This window comes from Ctenopharyngodon idella, chromosome 4, assembly GCF_019924925.1.
Source record: "Ctenopharyngodon idella isolate HZGC_01 chromosome 4, HZGC01, whole genome shotgun sequence".
NCBI classification, from domain to species: Eukaryota; Metazoa; Chordata; class Actinopteri; order Cypriniformes; family Xenocyprididae; genus Ctenopharyngodon; species Ctenopharyngodon idella.
In genome coordinates, this window is record NC_067223.1 from 18,023,219 (window position 1) to 18,044,154 (window position 20,936).

Below are 20,936 nucleotides of genomic sequence, written 5' to 3' on the forward strand. Positions count from 1 at the left end.
AAATCTGACCTAATATTTAATGTCACGATTGTTACCATGTATTTGCATTAGTTTATATACAGCTGGATGCTTTTATGCATTCATTAGCTGACGAAGTTGCATTTTTAAAGCTACTGACATGAGAAAGCAATTTAATATGTTCATGCAGACATATAAACAAACCAGAAACGCATTGTCATATAATATATAATATATATTTGACATATAATATATATATATTTTTTTATTATTTTCAGATGGCAAAGGCTTTGAAGAAAGTACCAGTGTAGGAGTATTTTACTGAAGTATTGCCAGGGAAAGCACAGCGTAATATCTGTGACAAAATAATCAGCTTGGGGGCATCAACATCTACAGGTAAAAATATTACGAACATGTGGACTCATCTGAAGCACATCCATCCAGAAGTCCATGAAGATGCTAGGGGAAAAAAAGGACACAAATGATCCTTCTCAGCCATCAGTGTCTCAACTGTTTGAAACCAAGACAGGGTGGAAGGATACAGATCCAAGATCCATCAAAATTGATGCAGCTATCACCGAAATGATTGCCACTGACAACCAACCATTTTCAGTGGTTTCAGACCTTGGATTTAAGAGGCTCGTGTCCCTTATGAAACCCAGGTACCGGATTAAAAATGAAAAGTTCTACAGAACAAAGATGCTTGATGAAACACATTCCAGAGTTTTGACAAAAGTCAAAAGTGTAGTAATGAAAGACAAAGCCCCCATTCATGGCCTTCACAACTGACTGTTGGTCTGGAACTACAGAGTCCCTGATGAGCCTAACTGGGCATTTCATTTCTGAGGATTGGTCTAGAAAGCAAGTGGTGCTAAATGTCAATCCCATGACTGGATCACACACAGCCAGTTATATTCAAGAAACCTTCCTGAACATGTTAGGAGATTGGAATATTTAAACAGAACGTGTTGTTCTTGTCCTAAGAGATGGAGGAGCAAACATGGTAAAAGGAATGAGACTGGCTGAACTTCTTGATTTAAGCTGCACTGCTCACACCCTTCAGCTCATTATTAACGATGGCCTATCTTGTCAGAGAGCTGTCCTGGACATTTTGCCATATTAAAAAGCTGTGCAACTCACTTTGGCCACTCTGTATTGGCCAAAGAGAGGCTAAGAACCATTCAGGAGGAGCTGGGTGTCCCAAAGCACACCATCATCCAGCCAGTCCCAACTCGATGGAACTCAACACTTCACATGCTCCAAAGAATGTATGAACAGAGACGGGCACTGAATGTGTACTCTGGTGAACATGGCCATATCAGTGGCTTATCTGCCACACAGTGGGACAATGTCTGTAATCTTATTGACACACTGGTTCCCATTGAAGAAGTCACAATGGAGATGAGCAACTCTGAGTCTTCAGCAGCATACATTATCCAGTGTCTGTTCTGAAGCTGATGCTGCAGGCAGAGGGTCCATCATCAACAGGGATCAAAACTTTGTGCAAGACCATGCTTGAAAGCCTGATAAAGCGTTTTTCCAAGGCAGAAGAGACAAAAATTCTGGTCCTAGATCTTAGATACAAGGCCCGTGCCTTTGCGTCTGAAGAAACACTTGAGAAAGGAAAACTGTGGCTAAACGAGGAAGCTGAAGAGCTTGGCAAGCTCAGAAAGAAGATCCGAGCCCTGCACCAGAAGGACCTGAGCAGGATGAGGGTTTGGATCCAGAGACAAAGAAGCAAAGAATCCATCAGCCCACTTTACTGGACACCCTGTACGCCAGGGTCCTTGGAGCCACTGCTGTTTCTCAGGGAATGCACAGCTTTGAGAGTTAGCTTGAGTGCTATTTGTCAGAGCCTGTCATTGAAAGAAGTGACATGCCTCTGCAGTGGTGGCAGAAAAATTAAACAAGATTTAAAACACTTGCACATCTGGCCAAGAAATTTCTGTGCCCCACACCATCCACTGTGCGTAGTGAAAGGGTGTTCAGTGAAATGGGTGTGCTTTATGATGCCAGAAGGAGCAGACTGACCGGACACCATGCACACCAACTCTGCTTTCTCCATTATAATTTGAGGTTCCTTAACTTTAAATACTAAAATAGAACTAGAATTAGAAATGTATCATGTTAAACTTTAATCTATTGCAACAGGACTAGTTTCACAAATTCAAATTTTGTTGTTATTTGGAGTGTCATTTTTATTCATTTTGAATGTAAATGTTTTTATTTGTTATTAAGAGTATTACTTTTTGTTTCAGTTTAAATGCATGTCTTTTATTTACTTAAATATTTATTAATGTAAGATATTCATATTATATATTTATTTAATTTAGCATATTTTCATAGTTCAATACTGTTTTTTATTTTATTTCATTTTTTATAATAAAGTTCATTTATTTTTGACTTTGATTTTGGCTTCTAAGGATTATTAAAAGAAGATATTTGAGGTAAAACTATTAAATAGCCAGTCTAGCGCAACTTCCTTCTCTTCACAGCACTGTCATTTCTCCCCACAACCCAAACTCAATGTCAGAATCAGCACAATCGGTGATTGTTGTAAAACACAGTCTCTACTGTTGCTAAATTGCGGGATGTGTTTGGTTATAAAAAGAGCTATTTAAAGCACAATAATCCACAGAAGAGACGCTGATTCCAACTTCAACTTCTGTGTGTGAACTCCAAAACGGACCACAACTAGACAAGCAAATTATACTTTAGGCTTCGTGTACACGTCTAAACAATCAAATGCACACAAAATATGTCGACTGACTTGGAGAGTATTCACTTAAACACAGTTATCATCTTAAATGGGCGTAAAAGTTGGGAGAAAATGTGTATTATTAGATCTGCATTCAGTCTTTTTAGTGGCAGCAGTCTAATGTGAATAAAACAGCTTCAATAAGCATTAATCTATCTATTTATACAGTGAAAACTAAGTATTGTTATTTTTTACATTTTATTATTACTTTATTAGATTTCTTTTGTAGGCCATATAACTTTTCTGAACAGTAATGTTAGTAGACCTTTCTGAAATTAAAGCACTGTTTATTTCATTTGTATCTTTGACTTCTTGTATTTATTTGACCATTTGTTTGTACTTTGTTTCTTTGTTCTTATTGTATCTTATGTACATAAAACAAATGCTTGCGCAGTGGTCCATTTACAGATATAAGTTTTATATTGGTTTTGTTCAAATATTGTTTTGTTTTTTTTGCTATAGATATTTATTTTACATTTCAGAATATAAAGCAATGTTAATTATGTTCTTAATTTGTTTCTTTTTTTAATAAAAAACAACAACAAAAAGAACCAATAAGATTACCATTAATGTAATGTAATGTGGGTCGATAAGCAGTATCGGTAAGAGTAGTAATACTGTTAAAACCTTAACGATACCCATCCCTACTGACACATGACCTTGGTGGGTCACTTCGTGCTTAAAGGTGCAATGTGTACATTTTAGGAGGATCTATTGACAGAAATGCAATATAATATACACAACTATGTTTTCAGTGGTGTATAAAGACCTTACAAAATGAACCATTATGTTTTTATTACCTTAGATGGAGCCATTTCTATCTAGTCGCCATTTTGCGCCGGCATGTTTCTACAGTAGCCCTAAAAGGACAAACTGCTCTATAGAGCGCATTTGCTTGACTGGCTACTCTCTGCTGTCTCAGACAACATATTTGTCCTGTGTTGGCCACCGTAGCTTCTCTATATTGCAATTCACAATAGACATCCTGCGGCGCGAATGATGTGGTGCGAATCGAGCGTTTTGGGCGTTTGACACGCTCTTTACTCAATTTGAGCTATATATATATAGCTTATTCACCGTATTTTACAACTACTTTCCCGCTGACGAGTTGATGTGTTTATTCAGAGGAAGTGTGCAGAAGCGAGACTGGATCCGCCTGGCAGAAGCCCCTCTCGTGACGCGAATTCGCGTCTGTTGTGAAGTGAATTTCACGCGCGAATGAAGCGAGTAAACTCAAAATGTTCAAGCGTCCAACTACGCGCGAATAGCGCGATTTGTTCGCGCAAGTCACGTCTGGTGTGAACACCCCATTAGAGCATAATTGCTGCTGTAATGAGTGTGTACGCAGAGTGGCCTATGAACTCCTTGCTGAGTGTTGAAGCTGAATTCTGCTGAACTATTCTTTAGTAAAATTTTCTTCAATTGGCTGCACTTCTAACTCCTGGTCTTCATTCATCCTATCTGGTCTTCAGGTCTTTAAATTCTGTAAATTCCCCTCCACTCTCATAGTAAACGATCTGATGTAAAATTTAAATGTTGGAGCACAAGATTAAAAAAAAATAAAAATACCATACTGCAGTATAACATGGACTGCAAGAAAAACTCACCTCTGCTGCAATCCGTTCATGGACCTCTGGATTGAGCGACCGGCGCCTCTTTGCTTGAGAACCACCTGCACTGCTTTGGTCAACCAGGGGATGGAGAGAATTTCTGCAAAGGAGTAAGAAAATGTATAAATTATAATAATAACAATAAAAAAAATCGTAAAAGAAAGAACAAAACTGCTACCTGATCTTCTTTATGTCCTGCTGGAACTTCTGGATGCTCTTCTTGATGTGGTCCGAATCTATGTCCTTCTTCTGGAGTTTAGTATAGAGGAGGTCCACATGTGGCATGATGTTGTGGAAAAGTTGCAGAAAGAACTTAAAATCCTGATCCTCAAGCAGCATTGCAAAGGCTCTTGCCTCTCTGACGGTAATGAGGTCAAAGTCACCTGAGTCTTGTATGGTTTCAAAACAGCGGATGAGGTCCTCTCTGTACTCAAACACGGTACTGATGGCACAGCTGTGAAAATTCCATCTAACATCGCTTGAATTTGGTAGTCTTTGGGCCACTACTTTATCAAGAACATCGGTGCGCTTGGGTGATCTCGAAAAAAAGCTGGCAAATCCTCCAAGGTCAGAGAAAAAAATTCTCACTTTGGGTATGTAAGACGTGGCCTGCTGCATTATTAGACTGAGTTCATGTGCATAGCAGTGGATGTAGTGGGCATTTGGGTACACATCTTGTATCTTCCGTTGAACACCTGCAGTGGAACGCCTCATCACGCTGGCTCCATCATATGATTGGGAGATAAGTTTACTCTTCTGATCCTCAGGAAGGATGACAGCAAGACGCTCTTTAAGAGCTGTAACGATGGAATCGGCTGTAGCTGAATGCAGTGGGATAAACTCAAAAAACCTCTCCTGGACATTGCTTTTGGCATCAATGTAGCGCAGCACAAGCACAAGTTGGCACTGTGTGGCAATTTCAGTGGTCTCGTCGACCTGGATTGAGAGAAAATCCCTGCTCTGTGCTTCTTTGATTATGTGTTCCTTCACAACAGACAACATACAGTCCAAGAGCTCGTTCTGCATGATTTTCGAAGTTCCCTTAAACACAGCGGCATTCTCGAGGTGCTCTTTCAACACTCCATCAAGGGAAGCAACAAAGTCCACCAAGCCACGGAATATCCCGGGATTATCTGAGCTCTCACTTTCATCATGGCCATGCAAAGCCAGCTCAAATGCGCCACAAAATTTCACACAGTCTATTATTCTAGACAGGATGTGGCGATTTTTTATGACCTCTTCATTGTGCCTTCTAATGCCAATCCTGTAGTTTTCATCTAGCTGTTCAGCAATGTTAAGCTTCCCAAAAATCTGTAGCCTCATAGCGTTGTCAAGATGGCTGCGGCTACTTTCATGCCGTTTGCACTTTTCAGAAAGATGTTTTAAGTCGCGTACCCCTGTCGTTGCCCACGGCGTTTCCGTGCCAGGACTTTGAAACAGCAAACAGGGAAAACAATAAAAGGCGTGACTTACATCGCATCCGGCTAGCCAACTCCATTTGCCATAAGAAGTGGTGGTGAATCCCCGAGTGTAAGCTCGCCCACGATTACTTGACTGCTGCTGAATTTGCAAGTTGGGTCGATCCGGTCCAAGCTCCTTGATCCTTTTTTTTTCTTTGTGTGAACGCCTTGTAAAAGGGTATGTTTGTAAAGATAAAACTGAATTTTCTTTCGTCTGGATATTGTGCTTGCTTCCACATTGATCAGTACCAGTCAACTGACAAGCTGCTGAGCAGGAATGAGAGTCATTGAAAACGGTCCAATCACATGAGGCCAAAAATATAAAAACAATATTGATTCGCTAAAATCATTAGAGCTCAGCCTCAAGTCACATGCTTTTCAAAAGTTTACGGACCTACATACACACTCATTTGGTCGGCACTCCACACACAGATATAAACGAAATCCAATTTTGATTTTTTTTTTTTTTTCCTACATTTTAATATGACTAATAGTCGAATAGTGCGACTAAATTTTTTATTAATTTGTGATATATTTAACGTATTGTTAAAATGTTAAAGTAGCGGCACCCCAGCGCCCCCTATTGACCAGCCGCCACTGTTGGGAAACATAAATAGTGCAACGAATCGACACATTCCATGCAAATCAACAACGTCGTTCCAGCCCTAGATTCAATGAATATCTCAACGTCTGTCCACATGAGGCGACCCACTCCATGTTATATAAAACTGCTTTAGTAAGGACACTCATATGACATTCTTCAAAAATATCATTAATTTCTGAAGATGTCAACATTTTAAATGACTGAGTTCAGCTTTGAGAATGAAACCAACCTGTTTGTTCCTCAGTATCTTCTTGTTTCAGGCTGAATACTTCTTCAATCCTCAAGTCTTCAATCTCCTCTTTAATAAACGCCATCTTTATAATAGTGTGACATGGATCTCAGCTGCTTCACCAGGAGTTTTTCTGTTTAGAATAATTAACAGGGGAAAAAAATCCAAATTAAATCTCTGGGTGCGTCTCGGGGGCTATTTACTTGACACCGTTTTCAACTAAAAACGGAAAACTTTTCATGCGTTTTGGCTGTTCATTTACACATAGGGCTGTCAACTGTCCTGTATTAGCCGGGACATCCCTTATATTGGGCCTAATTGATTTGTCCCATATGTGACCTTCCTTGTCCCGTTTATCGACTGCTACGCTGATCTAAAGGCCACTTTCATGTATTTCGGGAGAACTGGAGGAATTGACGTGCTGTAAATCCGATAGATACGATTCTCTGAATTGCGGAGAAAACTAACATGGCGGCACCAATCACGTGTTATAAAACAGTTAACATAATCATTATAAAGGTTTTTAAACGATAAAACATATTCACTTATATGTATTTGAGAATTGGAATATCAGGTAGATGATGACACAAAATTTGAATATTTTAAATACAAACCCGATTCCAAAAAAGTTGGGACACTGTACAAATTGTTAATAAAAAAGGAATGCAATGATGTGGAAGTTTCAAATTTCAATATTTTATTCAGAATACAACATAGATGACATACCAAATGTTTAAACTGAGAAAATTTCATGGCATCAACACATCTCAAAAAAGTTGGAACAAGGCCATGTTTACCACTGTGTGACATCCCCTCTTCTTTTTATAACAGTCTGCAAACGTCTGGGGACTGAGGAGACAAGTTGCTCAAGTTTAGGAATAGGAATGTTGTCCCATTCTTGTCTAATACAGGCTTCTAGTTGCTCAACTGTCTTAGGTCTTCTTTGTTGCATCTTCCTCTTTATGGTGCGCCAAATGTTTTCTATGGGTGAAAGATCTGGACTGCAGGCTGGCCATTTCAGTACCCGGATCCTTCTTCTACGCAGCCATGATGTTGTAATTGACGCAGTATGTGGTCTGGCATTGTCATGTTGGAAAATGCAAGGTCTTCCCTGAAAGAGATGACATCTGGATGGGAGCATATGTTGTTCTAGAACTTGGATATACCTTTCAGCATTGATGGTGCCTTTCCAGATGTGTAAGCTGCCCATGCCACACGCACTCTTGCAACCCCATACCATCAGAGATACAGGCTTCTGAACGGAGCGCTGGTAACAACTTGGGTTGTCCTTGTCCTCTTTAGTCCAGATGACATGGTGTCCCAGTTTACCAAAAAGAACTTTAAAATTTTGATTCGTCTGACCACAGAACAGTTTTCCACTTTGCCACAGTCCATTTTAAATGAGCCTTGGCCCAGAGAAAACGCCTGCGCTTCTGGACCATGTTTAGATATGGTTTCTTTTTTGACCTATAGAGTTTTAGCCGGCAACGGCGAATGGCACGGTGGATTGTGTTCACCGACAATGTTTTCTGGAAGTATTCCTGAGCTCATGTTGTGATTTCCATTACAGTAGCATTCCTGTATGTGATGCAGTGCCGTCTAAGGGCCCAAAAATCACGGGCATCCAGTATGGTTTTCCGGCCTTGACCCTTATGCACAGAGATTGTTCCAGATTCTCTGAATCTTTGGATGATATTATGCACTGTAGATGATGATAACTTCAAACTCTTTGCAATTTTTCTCTGAGAAACTCCTTTCTGATATTGCTCCACTATTTTTCGCCACAGCATTGGAGGAATTGGTGATCCTCTGCCCATCTTGACTTCTGAGAGACACTGCCACTCTGAGAGGCTCTTTTTATACCCAATCATGTTGCCAATTGACCTAATAAGTTGCAAATTGGTCCTCCAGCTGTTCCTTATATGTACATTTAACTTTTCCGGCCTCTTATTGCTACCTGTCCCAACTTTTTTGGAATGTGTAGCTCTCATGAAATAGAAAATGAGCCAATATTTGGCATGACATTTCAAAATGTCTCACTTTCAACATTTGATATGTTATCTATATTCTATTGTGAACAAAATATAAGTTTATGAGATTTGTAAATTATTGCATTCCTTTTTTATTCACGATTTGTACAGTGTCCTAACTTTTTTGGAATCGGGTTTGTAAAAAAGGAAAAACGGAATAAAAGCGATACGTCTGTCATACAGCGCTGTTGTGGCTGCAGGTTGTCACATGACAAGCATGATGAGTTGCCATGGAAATAATAAAGTGAAACATTCAAAAATAAAAAACCTTAAAAAAAATAAATAAATAAAAAAAACTCACAATGGGGTGTCAGCTAGAACATTTTAAACTTATGTGTGAAAAGGATAATATTTTGGCTTTCTTCATTTATGTTTGTCTTTCTTCAGGAAAAAAAAAAAGATGATATTTACATACATACATTCAAACCAAAAATTATTCAGACACTAGATGTAATTTATGGTTTGTTTGTTTTTTTTACTAGTGGGTGCAGGACACTATAGTTCATTTATGTAAGTGAGGATAGCAAAATAAAGTAAACTGTGATATATTATACCCAAAAATTCTTCATACAGTGGACTACCAGTAAAATTGATACAAATTTCGGACCAAAAATTATTCAGACACTTTGACCTGACCATGTTTTGCTTAAGTGTTATCTGACATAATTAAGATAATTTTTTTCTGACACAGTTTAACTCTGAGATTCTGTCATATTTTATTACCATTTTTTTAAACTATAGTGAATAAACTGTAATAATTAATGAAATGTTCAAGGTGTCTGAATAAATTTTGGTTTGACTGTATGATTTGACAGAATTATCCAAATGTGTTTATATCAGAGAAGCTTTACATCTTTTATACACAAATGCAGATACTGAAATGACATACACTGTGTGGTACAGTACAAATATTTTGAGTGTACCTTATTCTCTGTCCCTTATTTTCCTGTAAAGAACCACGACTGTTCTTTATTTTCCTTTCCTGAAGTTGGCAACCCAATTTACACGCCAATGGCGGTTTGGTTACCTGAAAACGCAAACTTTTGAAAATAGGTTTTAAAGTTTAAGTTTTTGATAAAGATACCATTGTCATCTGTGTAAACTGCAAAAACGTGAATCTGTAAAAATGGTGACGGCATGCTCATGCGTATTACATGTTTAGTCTATCGTATCGACCTTAATTTTCAGCGCAGAAGTGAGGTGTTTTCTGTGAATGTGCAAGACTTCCAATTTATTAAACGCTATAGGGAAATAATGAGAAGAATATCAAAAGTGCAATAAACTGTAAAAGAATGCATATAAGCGCAGACATGTAGTCTTTCTTTACAAAGTGACATTGCCAGCTATTTGTCTGGCATGCGTAATACAGCGTTTTTCCTTTATTAAAAAAAAAAAAAAAAAAAAAAAAAAAAAATTCGCCATCCAGATGAAAATACAAAAACACACTATGAAGCACTGTCAAGAGCATGCCAAGCCAAAAGTTGGAGATACAACCCTAACTGTAAAGCCATGCTAGCCAATCAGAAGCCTGAAATAAAGGCTATTATTGGTTCCAGTTCCGACGTCACAAGCCAAACTCCAGTTTTACTGGCTACATGGCAACACTGCAACTGGAGTTTCTGAAAATCTTCACCCTGGCAGGAGTTTTCAAAAAGGTTCAGTTTCAGTGACCCTACTGTGTTTGCATGTGAACGAACGGCCAAATCGCATAGAGAAAGCTGCGGTTTTGAAAAAAGTCTGTGTGGACTGTTATGGCCTTAAAGGGATAGTTCACCCAAAAATGAAAATTTGATGTTTATCTGTTTACCCCCAGGGCATCCAAGATGTAGGTGACTTTGTTTCTTCAGTAGAATATCATTTTTCACCTCTAAAACACCACTATGTCCAACTGCCTTGCGCATCCGGTTGGTGAGGTCTGAAAACGCGTTCTGATGACGGAAGTGATCTCTCGCGCTCATTTAAGTATAAGCGCGAGACATCACATCCTGAAAAATGATATAAATACTGTTCGGTTTCTCGCACAAACCGATCGTTTTGTGTCTTAGGACATCAATGTGTCGTCACGAGCCGCAGGGTTTAATTTGGATTTGTCTGTGCATGTTTTTTTGACTCTTATAGATGGTGTTACCATTGACAAGCATTATACGACTGACAGACCGCAACGGTTGGAGTTAAAAATCATCATTTGTGTTCTACTGAAGAAACAAAGTCACCTACATCTTGGATGACCTGGGGGTAAGCAGATAAACATCAAATTTTCATTTTTGGGTGAACTATCCCTTTAAATGGCCTGATTAGCTAAAAACAACACTCAAAACTAGCACTGCAAATTAATAAAAGAACAAATTACCCAGAGTTATGATTTATATTTGTATTTAATGATTTGTTGATAACATTTAATAGATTACATTTTCATCAAAATATTTACTAATGGTTTGTAAAAGTTGTCATTACATTGTTGTTCTTGTTGCATTTACACGGGTTTGACCAGCATGTGTCGTCAGCGTGCAGCGATTAAAGCGGTTCAAAAGTGAATCATTTTCCGAAACAATTCAGTCGACTCGGACTTCTGAAAAACTCCCTTTCTCTCATCAATAAATGTCAGTAGCAGAATTCATGTACGATAAACTAATTCAAGATAAAGGGCGCTAAATGAGACGCACCTTTTCTGTTAATGTGCAGATACACTTTACTCGCAAAAATAAACGTAACTAATGTTAGTTAAAGCATTGCAATATTATATGAAATAATTTACATCGCTAGTACAAACTATACATTGGAGTAAACTGGGGTTTTAGCGAATTAAACGCTTTAAATGCTGGAAAAATCACAAACCTTTTCTCAGCCAAAACAGATGCAGGAGCACGGCGCGATCTTATGGCGTCACATCGCCAGACCAAAATAAAAGTCCTGATCACACGCTGATGTCTAAAACAAGTTTGTATGAATGTATGTATGTATTTATTTACTTGCTTGCTTGCAATCTCTTGAACAATGAACATAGAAAGGCAATAATAACATCAGTTACATCAAATCAAATACTAGGAGAAACAATGATAATAAAAAGAAAAAGGAGAAAAAAAATCTCTATAATCAAGTAATATACATTTTCCATATAAAATGGGTAAATACACAATATACCAAATTTTAAAGTCAAAATTATCATAAAAAAAAAAAAAAATCTTTTTCTGTGAGTTCTTATTATTGTTTTAACAATAAAAGCCAAATCACACTAAAATAATTGTAAATACAATCATAAAATAAATGAACAATGCTCTCTCTTCCCTCTTTGCACAAAACACATTTCATGTCTATATATTTACACAACTTTGCAAACACCTGTATTCACGGTGAGCAATCCTTAATAATAACTTCGTAATACAAAAGTGTCTGGAGATTTTAAAGGTCTATTTCCAACTGACATCCTGAAATTTTGATTTCCAGTGGCCTGATTGTGTATTTGTATCTATCTGCGTTATGTAAAGTGTCCTTGGGTTCTTGAAAGGTGCTATATAAATAAAAATTATTAAATAAAACATATTATTCAGTTGGATCATATACAGTGGGTACGGAAAGTATTCAGACCCCCTTAAATTTTTCACTCTTTGTTATATTGCAGCCATTTGCTAAAATCATTTAAGTTCATTTTTTCCTCATTAATGTACACACAGCACCCCATATTGACAGAAAAACACAGAATTGTTGACATTTTTGCAGATTTATTAAAAAAGAAAAACTGAAATATCACATGGTCCTAAGTATTCAGACCCTTTGCTCAGTATTTAGTAGAAGCACCCTTTTGATCTAATACAGCCATGAGTCTTTTTGGGAAAGATGCAACAAGTTTTTCACACCTGGATTTGGGGATCCTCTGCCATTCCTCCTTGCAGATCCTCTCCAGTTCTGTCAGGTTGGATGGTAAACGTTGGTGGACAGCCATTTTTAGGTCTCTCCAGAGATGCTCAATTGGGTTTAAGTCAGGGCTCTGGCTGGGCCATTCAAGAACAGTCACGGAGTTGTTGTGAAACCACTCCTTCGTTATTTTAGCTGTGTGCTTAGGGTCATTGTCTTGTTGGAAGGTAAACCTTCGGCCCAGTCTGAGGTCCTGAGCACTCTGGAGAAGGTTTTCGTCCAGGATATCCCTGTACTTGGCCGCATTCATCTTTCCCTTGATTGCAACCAGTCGTCCTGTCCCTGCAGCTGAAAAACACCCCCACAGCATGATGCTGCCACCACCATGCTTCACTGTTGGGACTGTATTGGACAGGTGATGAGCAGTGCCTGGTTTTCTCCACACATACCGCTTAGAATTAAGGCCAAAAAGTTCTATCTTGGTCTCATCAGACCAGAGAATCTTATTTCTCACCATCTTTAGCAAACTCCATGCGGGCTTTCATGTGTCTTGCACTGAGGAGAGGCTTCTGTCGGGCCACTCTGCCATAAAGCCCCGACTGGTGGAGGGCTGCAGTGATGGTTGACTTTCTACAACTTTCTCCCATCTCCCGACTGCATCTCTGGAGCTCAGCCACAGTGATCTTTGGGTTCTTCTTTACCTCTCTCACCAAGGCTCTTCTCCCCCGATAGCTCAGTTTGGCCGGACGGCCAGCTCTAGGAAGGGTTTTGGTCGTCCCAAACGTCTTCCATTTAAGGATTATGGAGGCCACTGTGCTCTTAGGAACCTTAAGTGCAGCAGAAATTTTTTTGTAACCTTGGCCAGATCTGTGCCTTGCCACAATTCTGTCTCTGAGCTCTTCAGGCAGTTCCTTTGACCTCATGATTCTCATTTGCTCTGACATGCACTGTGAGCTGTAAGGTCTTATATAGACAGGTGTGTGGCTTTCCTAATCAAGTCCAATCAGTATAATCAAACACAGCTGGACTCAAATGAAGGTGTAGAACCATCTCAAGGATGATCAGAAGAAATGGACAGCACCTGAGTTAAATATATGAGTGTCACAGCAAAGGGTCTGAATACTTAGGACCATGTGATATTTCAGTTTTTCTTTTTTAATAAATCTGCAAAAATGTCAACAATTCTGTGTTTTTCTGTCAATATGGGGTGCTGTGTGTACATTAATGAGGAAAAAAAATGAACTTAAATGATTTTAGCAAATGGCTGCAATATAACAAAGAGTGAAAAATTTAAGGGGGTCTGAATACTTTCCGTACCCACTGTACTAGCACCAAGGTACGGCACATCAGGGTGTATAAACCCAGGGGACACATTACACTTCAGAAGTCACTGTACTGCTGTAGGACTCCTGGCTTTGTGCAATTAAAATTGCATACTTCTCATGAAAGTAAGCATACATCATTTATCTTGTTTAACACATTCATTTTGTAGTCATTTGCTTTATCCAGCAGATTGAAGGATGATTGCAATACTGAACAGGACCACCAATACTGTCCAATATTACAAAACACAGGCAAAGAATACTGAAATACTGTTTTATCCAGCCGAGGAATGTAGCTTGTGTATCATATCATCTGGCCATGCAGTGGTGGGATGTTTTGACGTTCTGTTCAGTGTGTATTTCACACAGCATGATGTGTGAGGGATCTCGTTCTTCAGAAACAATCACAGAATATAACAATTTTCTGAATATTGTTTTAAACCTAAACAGACACTGGAATGAATAATTCACTGAAAACTGGTTGCTGATTTTCTTTACATTAGCGTTGTTTTAGACTGTTTTAGATCTCAAAATATACAAATCTGCTCTCAACTTGACTCGCTCTAGTTTTGTCTCTACCACAATTAATAAATCAAGCAACAGGCCAAAAGCATTATTCAATACAATAAATAAGCTTACCAAACTTCAACCCCAGGATGCTCTAGTAGTCTCTAATGAGCTTTGCCGTTCCTTTCTGGATCATTTACTTGAAAAGACCGATGCCGTCCACCACTGCTTCTCTACTGATACTACAAAGCTTAGCTATTTACCAAATCTATCCGGTCGGTCCCTGTCTTGTTTTTCTCTGACTACCCCATCTTCTGTCTCTAAGTTGATCTTGAAATCCAACTCGTCATCCTGTCAACTTCACCCTGCTCCTACTTCTCTCCTGAAACTTTGCCATTCTTCCATCTCTGACTTCATCAATACATCTCTTACCTCTGCTTCATTTCCTCTGCCTCTCAAAACTGCTGCAGTTACCCCTGTTCTCAAGAAACCCCACCTCGATCACTGTTTTATCTAATTACCGTCCTATTTCAAATTTACTCTTCATTGATAAATTACTGTAAAGTACTGTTGCCTCCCAGCTTCAGTCTTTTCTAGTTGAAAACAATCTCTTTGATCCCTTTCAATCTGGTTTTCGCTCCCTCCATAGTACTGAAACTGTACTTGTAAAGGTAGTGAATGATCTACTACTTTCTGGTGACTCTGGTTCTCTGTCTATACTTCTGCTACTTGACCTCAGCTCTGCCTTCGATACTGTCTCCCATGAATTACTTATTTCTCGTCTCTCAGATTTGGGTATTTCTGGTACTGCTCTGTCTTGGTTTTCTTCCCATCTCTCTGACAGACAATTCTACATCTCAGTTAAGGATTTTCGATCACCTACTGTCCCCCTGAAGCGAGGTGTTCCCCAGGGATCTGTTCTCGGGCCATTATTATTCATAATATACATAATACCACTTGGTCAGATCTTACAACGTCATGGTGTTAACTATCACTTTTACGCTGATGACATTCAATTATACTCTAATCTGTTCACCTGCTCTACCTGCCCAAACTGACAAAATCTCTGCTTGTGTAAAAGACATAAAAGATTGGCTTAATTTAAATTTTCTGAAACTTAACATGGACAAAACTGAGATTATTTTTATTGGAACTCCCTCACTCACTAGCAATATTCCGACCAATTTCACCTGTGAGATTGCTGGTTCTCACATCAAATCATCTAGTACTGTTAAAAATGTAGGTGTAATCTTCGACTCCACCCTCTCCTTTCAGTCTCATATTAACTCATATTAATCACCAAATCTGCATTCTTTCATCTACGTCGCATTGCCCAACTACGTCCCTTCATCAGTAACAAAACTGAAACTGTCATCCATGCATTTGTCTCATCACGCCTTGATTACTGTAATGCCCTTTTCATTGGTCTACCTGTCAGCTCCATCTCCAGATTACAATACATTCAAAACTCTGCTGCTAGAATACTCACCCATACCAAACGTTCTGCTCATATCACCCCAATTTTGTATGATCTCCACTGGCTTCCAGTTGCTTATCGTATTAAATTCAAAATTCTCCTGCTCGCTTTTAAATCTTTGCATGGCTTGGCTCCCCCTTATCTTTGTAACATGCTCGTCCCCTACTCCCCGACTCGCTCACTACGTCTCTGACTCTGGCCTTCTCGTTGTCCCTCGGCATCGCCTCTCTTCAATGGGGGGCAGATCATTCAGTGTTGTTGCTCCAGAACTCTGGATTCTCTCCCCTGCTCACTCTGTTGGGCTAATATTTCTGATTTTAAATCATTACTCAAAACTCACTTATTTTCTGAATGTTATGTCTCTGAATTGATGGATTGATTGATTTATTGATTATTTAACTAATAATTCTCTGAATGTTATGTCTCTTAAGTTCTGTTTTGTATTTTGTTGTACTTGATTCTATTGTTCTGTATGCTGCCCTGTCCATATAATGTTCCTTTACTGTATCTTATAACTATTGTTTGTCATCATTGTCTACTCTACTTGTATTATCTCTTCCTTGGTAAATGTACATTGTAAAGCGTCCTTGAGCCCTGGAAAGGCGCTATATAAATAAAACGTATTATTATTATTACTGTTTCAATGCATTCATTTACTAGATAATTGGACTGAAAATGTTCCCGAGTTTAGTGGCTTAAAATGATCTGATTGCAAACAGAGAAGCAAAAACAGATTAAAGGGTTAGAATAGAAATTTCCACCTACCAGGGTTACAGGTGCTTGCGCCATTGTAGATGCTTAGTTTGATAAACTTCTGACTCCCAAGATCATCTAACTGTGTGACAAAGATAACATTAATGACACAATTTTGCGTGCTTCAGTAATTTATTTGTGCTAATTATTTTAAGGAGTTAAGGGTTTTTGAAATAACGGCACACATTAATGCGTTAACATTAACAGCCCTAGTTTGAAACAATAGTAATTTATAATAACAATTTACTTAAAAACTGAGTTGGTTTACTTAAATGTTTTGAGATAATTGGTTTCCATAAAAGTTTTGAGTATTCTGAACTTATCAGGTTTACAGTGTGCTTCTGGGCTGGTGGTTGTGTTGTTCTCAATCACTTCACTGACAGTAAGGGACAGTAAGTGTGTCTATGTACTGAGCCAGGGTACAGGTGGTTTCTCCAGCTGGCATCAGAGGGAATCATCCAGTCCACTCAAGTGAAGTTTTTGGAGTGAATGCCTTCATTCCAGAACACTCATACCCCTTTTCCACCAGCACGAACCGGGTGCTAGTTCAGAGTTAGTGCTATTGCCAGTTTGGAAGAACCGGTTTGCCTTTCCACAGGCTAGAGCCAGCACAGAGCCAGGTTTTACGTCACTGTATACGTCTCATCTTTCACAGCAATGCTAGCGCTGCAGCGGCAAGCACACCAAACTTGTTCGAGATGCATCGGCTTCTCGCAGACCGATCGGCACATGACATCAAAGCACCGAGAGAGCGATCCAAAAGCACAAGGAGTCGTATGCTCTACAAACGATCCCGTGGATCACACGCCGATCGCTCTGATGCATCTCGAACAAGCCTTCCATCAACAATGACGGACATTTCATTACAATTGATGCTCATGGCTTTGCAAACCTACATCCGCATCCAAACACGGCTCACCGTAATTTGTAAAGACAGAGATTACAATCAAGCTGCTATTAGCTTGATTAGCTGCTATTTCAAAAATGGTGTTCAACAAGTTTCTTGTTGGTCACGGTAACCAAGCCCCCAGCCCCGACGCAAACGGTTCTTGCTTCTAGACCAGCAATGTTTTGGTGCTACTTACGAACCACTTTTCCTGGTTCAGAGCTGGTACTTTGGGTGTCGAAAGACAAAGAACTGATTTGAAACTTGGCTCTGGCTCCGAACCAGCACTCATTCTGCCTTGATGGAAAAGGGGTATCAGTAGCTTAGTTCCAAAAAGTCCTCAACATGATCCTCCAATGGACCTCCATCCAAATCTGCTGCAAGATTTAACTTGTTTTGGGTTCGGTGTTCTGTCAAAAAGGGTCAGACGAGATGAAGAGCAGGGGATCTATTTGCAGCAAATAATCTTTAACACAAAAACAAAGAAGATAATCCACAACGAAAGGAACATGACAGCTTTGAAAACCAAAGACAAAACTGAAGACAGAACCAAAGAAGTTTGAGGGGTTAAATTCCCAAGATAAAGACAACTGAACAAGAAACAGGTGGTGAACATAAAACAAAGGGAACAAATGACAACATACCAACTTCAGTTGAGCCCCAACAGTAGCCATATTCAAGTCCAAATTGAAAACATATTTACCTTTGTATTCTCTCATTAAAGATCAAATAAATCATTCAGTTTATGTCCTTTTATTTATAATTTTACATTGTGGCATTTCACAACAATATTTCCACACGAAGTACACAAATAGGTCTCACATCTGCATGACTTTTCAGGTGTTTCTGTATGCGTGATGGAAAAAGATTTATTGCACTGATCTAAAGTAAATCAGTTTGTGAATGCACAAGTGATTTTTGAAATTTCTCCCTTTTATAAACACTCACACCGAGGAACACCGCAATTTCTTTACAGAATGAGTTTGCAAATGACACTTTAGGTCTCTTTTTTGTCTCTTTATGTGAAACTCTTTTCACACTAATGGCACAAGAAAAGAGGCTGCTCTCTAGTGTGAACTCTCATGTGAACCTCAAGGTTTGCTTTGTTTGTGCAAGTTTTTCCACAGTGATTGCACATAAAAGGATTTTCTCCACTGTGACTTATTATGTGATCCTTAAGTTGATTTTTGTCTTTGAAACTCCTTCCACAGTGATGGCATATAAAACAGTTCTCTCTTGAGTGAATTGTCATGTGGCGATTAAGGTTTACTTTACCTCTAAAGCTCTTTCCACACTGGCCACATGTGAATGGCTTCTCTCCAGTGTGAAGTCTCATGTGGACAATTAGGGTTACTTTATGTGTAAAACTCTTTCCACATTGAGGGCACATATAAGGCTTCTCTCCAGTGTGAATTCTTATGTGGTTCTTAAGGGATTCTTTTCGAATGAAACCTTTTCCACACTCTTGGCAGATGTAAGGGCTCTCTCCAGTGTGAATTCTCATGTGGACTTTAAGACTTCCTTTTTGAGTGAAACTTTTTTCACAGTGTTGACAGATGTAAGGGATCTCTTCCATATGAATTTTCATGTGGACTTGAAGGCTTCCTAGTTGAGTGAAACTTTTTCCACACTGTTGGCAGGTGTAAGGCTTCTCTCCAGTGTGAACTCTCATGTGGACTTTAAGGCTCCCATTTCGATTGAAACTTTTTCCACACTGTTGGCAGGTGTAAGGCTTTTCTCCAGTGTGAACTCTCAGGTGAACCTTAAGGTATCCAGGTTGACTAAAACTTTTTCCACACTGAGAGCAGGTGAAATAACGTCTAGTTCCTGTTGTTTGTGCTCCTTTACTTGATGAAGTCTTTTCAGTCTTTGAGCAACTAAAAGATTTTTCTCCATTTATGAAATCATGATGTTTCTCATATTGGTCTTTTTCTTCATCTTCATTTAGTTCTTGACTTTCCACTTTCAGTGGCATCATGTCTAAGACAAAAAAGACAAATAAAAGTTAACCCCAGTTTAATAGCACAACACAACAGACATAAAAAAGTAGACATTTAGAGAATCACTGGGAACACCCTCAAGGTTGGAGGATGCTTGTTTTAAATCATGGCAATTCATTGGCTGATGTCACAATTGTGGAGTAACAAAGAAGTATGGCAGAGCTTTGCAGAAGCTCTAATATCTGTGAGGTTTAACCCTCTGGGGTCGATAAATGCGCCATTTTTTTTTTTTAATAACTAAAATTACTCTTTCATTTATGCTCATACAGATAAAAGCAATACATCATTCTAAAGTGTAATTTTATTTGTATCCACTTACAATCAAAACAAAAAATTGGACGTAGGCTAGTAAGGGCTGTGTGTGTAAACCTCACTGAAACCCTGATCTCAAGAGCCGCTCTAGTGACTGACATGGGAGGGCTGCCAACTCACATAATTGATGCTTGGTTCTCATGCAGTGAAAAATACGGAGCAAAGAGGACACTGACAATGTGCCAACAGACAAGATATGATACAGATATGATCATGAAACAAAAACCATATGAAAAAGTCTCAGCTTTCAAATTCTGACAATTTTATTTATAAAATTCAAACAATTTTATGTGGCTCTTTAATAGGCCGTAACAAATCACTGTAGCGCCTCAGTTCAAGTGACGCGCAAACTAATAATTTCTTCCGCTTTACTAGTACTTGTCATGAAATAAACAGGAATGAACATCAAAAGGTAAGTTGTACAACTTAGTGAAATTAATCATGTCTCATAAAATTGCTGTTTTACAACAGCGGAAAGACGTCAATAAAACAGCTTAACAATCACACATTTACTTCATGAAAGCCATTCAATGACCATAACCTGGACAGTTACAGTAGCTAGAGAGAAGCATTTTGAAAATAACTTGCACTATATACATGCATCCGGCATGAGAGGAGATGGAAACAAGAGATGCTCATTTTAAGAAACATTTTCAAAAGCTGAAGTGATTTTTCTTGTTTTATTTAATAGTTAGAATATGTGTAACTCAATATTTGAACTAATTGCAAAAGGTGAATAATCCATCAAAGCCTACAGATTAATCGGCGAAATAATCAATGATTAGTCGATTAATCGTTAGATTAATCAATTATCAAAATAAACGCAGCCCTACCACTCATGACACAATCTTCAAAACATCATTCATTCCTGTAGAGGTCAACATTATATAAATAAGTGACTGAGTTCAGCTGAGAATGAAACAAACCTGTTTGTGTCTCAGTATCTTCTTGTTTCACTCTGAATACTTCTTCAATCTTCAAGTCTTCAGTCTCCACTTTAATAAACGCCATCTTTATAATAGTGTGTCACGTGGATCTCAGCTGCTTCACCAGGAGTTTTACCTGTGTGTTTGGACAATATGTCATGTTTAAGATAAGAATAACTGACAAGATGAAAAATAAATCCAAACTAAATCTTGGGTGCGTCTCAATCAGCTCATTAGGTCAATAGTCAGTGC

At 38.7% G+C, this 20,936-nt stretch overlaps 2 protein-coding genes across 6 annotated transcripts in view; both read right to left on the bottom strand.

The window, feature by feature from the left end:
• LOC127510588 (gastrula zinc finger protein XlCGF8.2DB-like) overlaps nt 1-20,936 on the bottom strand; it is a 445,238-nt gene that overhangs the window by 161,135 nt on the left and 263,167 nt on the right. The window contains exons 1-5 of one of the 5 annotated variants that reach the window (XM_051890270.1): nt 11,485-11,562; nt 9,573-9,676; nt 6,620-6,752; nt 4,505-6,053; nt 4,324-4,426 (exon numbers count right to left, since the gene is read on the bottom strand). The exons of 1 other annotated variant lie outside the window; for it this stretch is intronic. In XM_051890270.1, coding sequence (XP_051746230.1) covers nt 4,324-4,426; nt 4,505-6,053; nt 6,620-6,704 — 1,737 coding nt within the window. In that variant the 5' untranslated portion in view covers nt 6,705-6,752; nt 9,573-9,676; nt 11,485-11,562. Of the gene's footprint in view, nt 1-4,323; nt 4,427-4,504; nt 6,054-6,619; nt 6,753-9,572; nt 9,690-11,484; nt 12,207-20,936 lie in introns of those variants that run through there. 3 more of the 5 variants (XM_051890268.1, XM_051890271.1, XM_051890269.1) reach the window with 3 other exon arrangements.
• Nucleotides 18,184-20,852, bottom strand: LOC127510669 (gastrula zinc finger protein XlCGF8.2DB-like). Its single transcript, XM_051890569.1, has 2 exons — nt 20,685-20,852; nt 18,184-19,426 (listed from the first exon to the last, which is right to left on the bottom strand). Exons 1-2 carry the CDS (start codon nt 20,767-20,769, stop codon nt 18,486-18,488), a joined length of 1,026 nt encoding a protein of 341 aa, XP_051746529.1. The 5' UTR covers nt 20,770-20,852; the 3' UTR covers nt 18,184-18,485.

Excerpts from the sequence above, each read along its gene's own strand:
- LOC127510669 (XM_051890569.1), bottom strand. The coding sequence starts at position 20,769 with ATGGCGTTTATTAAAGTGGAGACTGAAGACTTGAAGATTGAAGAAGTA. Across the intron at positions 19,427-20,684 it reads AGATACTGAGACACAAACAG|ACATGATGCCACTGAAAGTG; the intron begins GTTTGTTTCATT and ends TTTTTGTCTTAG.